Source organism: Alligator sinensis, unplaced genomic scaffold, assembly GCF_000455745.1.
Source record: "Alligator sinensis unplaced genomic scaffold, ASM45574v1 scaffold781_1, whole genome shotgun sequence".
In the NCBI taxonomy this organism is placed as follows: domain Eukaryota; kingdom Metazoa; phylum Chordata; order Crocodylia; family Alligatoridae; genus Alligator; species Alligator sinensis.
In genome coordinates, this window is record NW_005841845.1 from 1,467,936 (window position 1) to 1,471,995 (window position 4,060).

General features: G+C 37.5%; 1 protein-coding gene across 1 annotated transcript in view; it reads right to left on the reverse strand.

Annotated features, from left to right (window-relative positions):
* Positions 1 to 317: 317 nt before the first annotated feature.
* Positions 318 to 4,060, reverse strand: part of CMPK1 (cytidine/uridine monophosphate kinase 1) — a 10,361-nt gene continuing 6,618 nt past the window's right edge. Inside the window, exon 8 of the mRNA XM_025207070.1 lies at positions 318 to 2,758. Within this exon, the coding sequence (XP_025062855.1) occupies positions 2,717 to 2,758 (42 nt within the window). The 3' untranslated portion in view covers positions 318 to 2,716. The remainder of the gene's footprint in view (positions 2,759 to 4,060) is intronic.

Sequence of the window (4,060 nt, forward strand, 5' to 3'; positions counted from 1 at the left end):
AGGGCAGAAAAATATGGTCCCTTTGACAGTAGCTGCAGCACCAAACAGTTTTCCTGATCTGCTTCCCAGAACTGAGGCATCCCTTTTCTTCTGCAGATGGAGTAGATGAATTACCATGGTACAGGCAGAGAATTAATTTGATGACTATGTATCCAAGTGACAGAAACGAGCTCATAATTTCAATGACATTCCCCTCGTTTCAACCTGTATACAATAGGGTCTTTGGGACCTCAATTTTGCATTGGAACCCCCATTTAAAATACAGAAATATCCCAAGCTTTTATTTTTCAGTCTAGATAATAAATTTGAAGCAGGAATTCATCTGAAGCCACAGAACAAGATTTATTGGAACTTCTCAAATTCTTTATAGTTTGCTGCTATATGGAAACATCACATTGGTATATTACATTTTTTGATTTAACCCTAATTTCAGCTATAAGTCAACTGAACCCCCCTCCCCCCCACCAGTACTACAGTAATGGCATCTTCAATAAATAAAATTACAAAAAAATCTAATAAAGTTGCACAGACACAGTACAATCCACTTCAAATTCAATATTGCCAACATGTTAAGTTTTTTTTTATAAATAAGTTTTAACTCCCTCTAAAGTAACTGCTATTTTTTGGTTTCAATGTTTATATAGTCAGATATATACAGTCAGGTATATGATTATTTATTCTCAGCAGAACTCGTACAAGACGACCTTACTTTTGTAACAACAAATGTTTTAGATCAACCATTAGCAGATTAAAGCAATCTGTCTGAAGCTTTTTTGGAAACATCTCTATTTTCGCTTTTATACCAAAACTGCAGCTCAGTTTGATCCCATCCCATGTCATTATATTTAGACAATAAAAGCGGAGTTCAATTCTTTTAAAAAGGGGACTTAATAAAGTGAATGCATTTAAGAGAGTCTGTGAAAATCGTCCAAATTCACAAGAACAAAGCCTGGTCCATATTATCTGTCTTAGTAAACTTTATGATATTTGTGCTTAGTACTGTATTTAAACATCCATCATGTTGGGAAAAAAATCTTTTATAAGAGTGGCTTTGTTCCATTACCTATTAAAAAAAAAAAAAAAAAAAACAAACTCTGATCCTGCAATCTTGTGATCCTCGGTGAAATCAATGAAGTTCCATGCAAATACAAAGAGTTTGCCCGCACAGGTTTGACTGCTGATGTCTGACCAAACTATGTATAAGTAACTCACTCCCGACTTTCCAGGGTGAATTTTAAAGCACAGTTGAAAGCCCAACAATATATAACTGTGTCTCCCTGTGCACTGTAACTTCTCTAAGTTTGTCACAAACCAATCATAGTGTCAGTTAATATACCAAAGAAATATCCTTAATAAATGCTAAAAGTAGTTAAAATACACATCCTCAGACTTTCTGGGCTTACTTCAATGAACATCTGAGTGCATGAGGAATGCATGATTGTGTCTATGCCCATTAAAGGGTTGAGAGGAAAAAAAAAAAAGGGGCGTTTACAGGCGTAATTACACAACAATTCTCTAAACACTTAAGCACATGTTGGCTTGTTCCAGTTAGCCACCTGTTTATTCCAGCCATTACTGCTGAAGCTGCCATCATCAGTAATGCACTCATTTAAGATAATGCAAGATCAAGCAGGATCCAATGTGCTCAAGGAGATGGAACTTTTACAAAGATCATGTTTATCTGGTCAGATTGTAACGAAGTGCAAAAATTCCATTTTTTTAAAGCAAACAGCTATTAAAGTTATACAATTTCTGGAGTGGAAGGCTGCAAGTTTAATCATAAAAATAGCTATCCCTATATAACAAACCTTGAAGTAATCAATGATATGGCATTCAAACAATACAGAAATTCCCTTTTTTTTGTAAGACATGAAAAAAAAATTAGAAGTACTGTTTTACCACACATCTGTATGGAAGTTTGTCAGCGTCTATAGCTGAACCGTAATTAAAAACATAGTTATCACAAGTAAACGAGTGCATAGATACTAAGCTGACTTGGAAGTGATGCTTTTAACCCTTTTCATGTCGAGAAGGCAAAACTCAGGGCCATGTTTTCCCGAGTATTCAAGAACCTACCATACTGCTTACACCCAGAGCTGTATGAGAGCGCCTTATCGCAAGCGCTTCACATGTCTACTGCTTAACGCTGTCCAAAGCAGCTTTGTGAGAAATACTACAACGAATTCACATGTTCATATCAGCTCTGTTTGCAGAATCCAGCTATGGGATACGAGGGATATCTATTACAAACTTTTACTTGAAAAGACATCTACATTTGGTCCAAAAAAAAAAAAAAAAAAAAAAAAAAAACAATCCAGAAACAAGCAAAGAGACATGGGGGCTCTGCTGCTTAACATGGCTGACTGGTTTTAAAAACAGGTTTATGGCAATAAGGAATAGGAAGGGCTGCCCATGAAAGGCACAAAACTGTGAAGAATTAGGTAGCCTCTTTCAGAAACAGATTTGGATACTTTCCTTATTTTGTGAGTAACCAAACTTAAGTTAGTGAAGAACCCTGAAATGTGTCTACAATAGCCACAAGAAATTAATTCCTATTTAAAAACAAATTCATTTTCAATTAGTTCCTCTTCCAATCACCTTTCAATACATGGAGCATTTAAAAAACTTTTTAAAACAATTACAAAAAAGAGTGGACTGTAGTGGCAGCTATTAAAGCAAAATTCAAGCAGTTTCAAGTGAACTTTCAAGTAAGAAACTAGCCTTCTTTGTCAAAAATCTTCACAACTTTTCTAAAAACCTGAAAGAGGAAAAAAAACCTAATTAACATGATAGAATCCTTAGTCATCAGCAATTTTAAGTCAAACATACTGTAACTTATGGTAAATGTTTTCAGAAAATGTACACCAAGTCCCTTGACCCTTTAAGCTCAGTACAATTTATATGCCTGTTCATATCCCCCACATGGTAGTGCAAGAACAAAATCTGAAGCAAAAAGCTTCAAAAGGAATGGTAATTTAAAACTAAACAGAAAATGAAATAAAATAAACGAAGTCCCTAGTCTCACAAGCAGATCAATACAAGTGGGCCCCTGCAGTGCGACTTCACTTGGGACTCTAAGTAGAGGCAAGGCCTTGTTTGTGCAGATCTGACTGCAAGATGAAGACTCAGTTTCCTAACCTCCCTTATTAGTAACACATCAGGTAGCAAAACCTAAACATGTTCTCCTGAAAATATGTTAAGTTTTAGCATCTCATTCAGCTCCAAAAGTAAACAGAAGCTAGTGAGTTTTCTTTTGTTTTGAGCTTCCTTTAGGTTCCCATGCATTAGCAGAAAAGAGGCACTGTTTGAATTGTGCAGGAATATTTGTTTTTAAAAAAAACCAGCTACCCCCTTCGAGGGTAACAATTAAGGTTCAATAGAAACACTTTGTTCAATGAATGCACAGTGCGTGCATACATGTATGCATGCATATATAAAAATAACAGATAGTCAAGGTAGCAGCAGATTCCAGTCAAGACTGCGGAGGCAGCCTCTGGGTTCTGCAACACATTTCACTTACTTTTGGGTTTTGTAGAATGTAACTGTTACCAATTCTAAGTTCTAGGCCAAAAAGTTGACGTCACCAAGTCCACTTCAACTATTCATGAACACAAACCAACATCCAACTTTCAAACCTCCTTGACCTTCAGGAGGGTTTGGCTCCAGAACTAGACTTTGTGCCTGAGCCCTCTCTACACAGAGTATTTAGATTAGTAAGTCTGTACTATGATCCATCCTGGAGGTCACAGTAACTCTGGTTCTCATCTTGTTTCCCTGGGGCCTTGGTCCTGAACATACAAAGGCTAAGAGCACTGTGATGTAATGAAGAGGTAGGCAATCTTTTCTAGCTGCAGGCCAGAATGACTTACCCTGGGATGGAGGTGAGCGGGCACTGGAACCCATAACACCAGTGTTCATCCCCATAGTGGCATGGGGAGAGCACCCACAGAAGGCACAACCCCTGCCGCCCAATGCTGCCCAAGCCCCACGTGCATGGGCCAGATGCAAAGGTTTCATGAGCCAGCTGTAGGTTGCAAACACCCAATGCAATATATTCAGC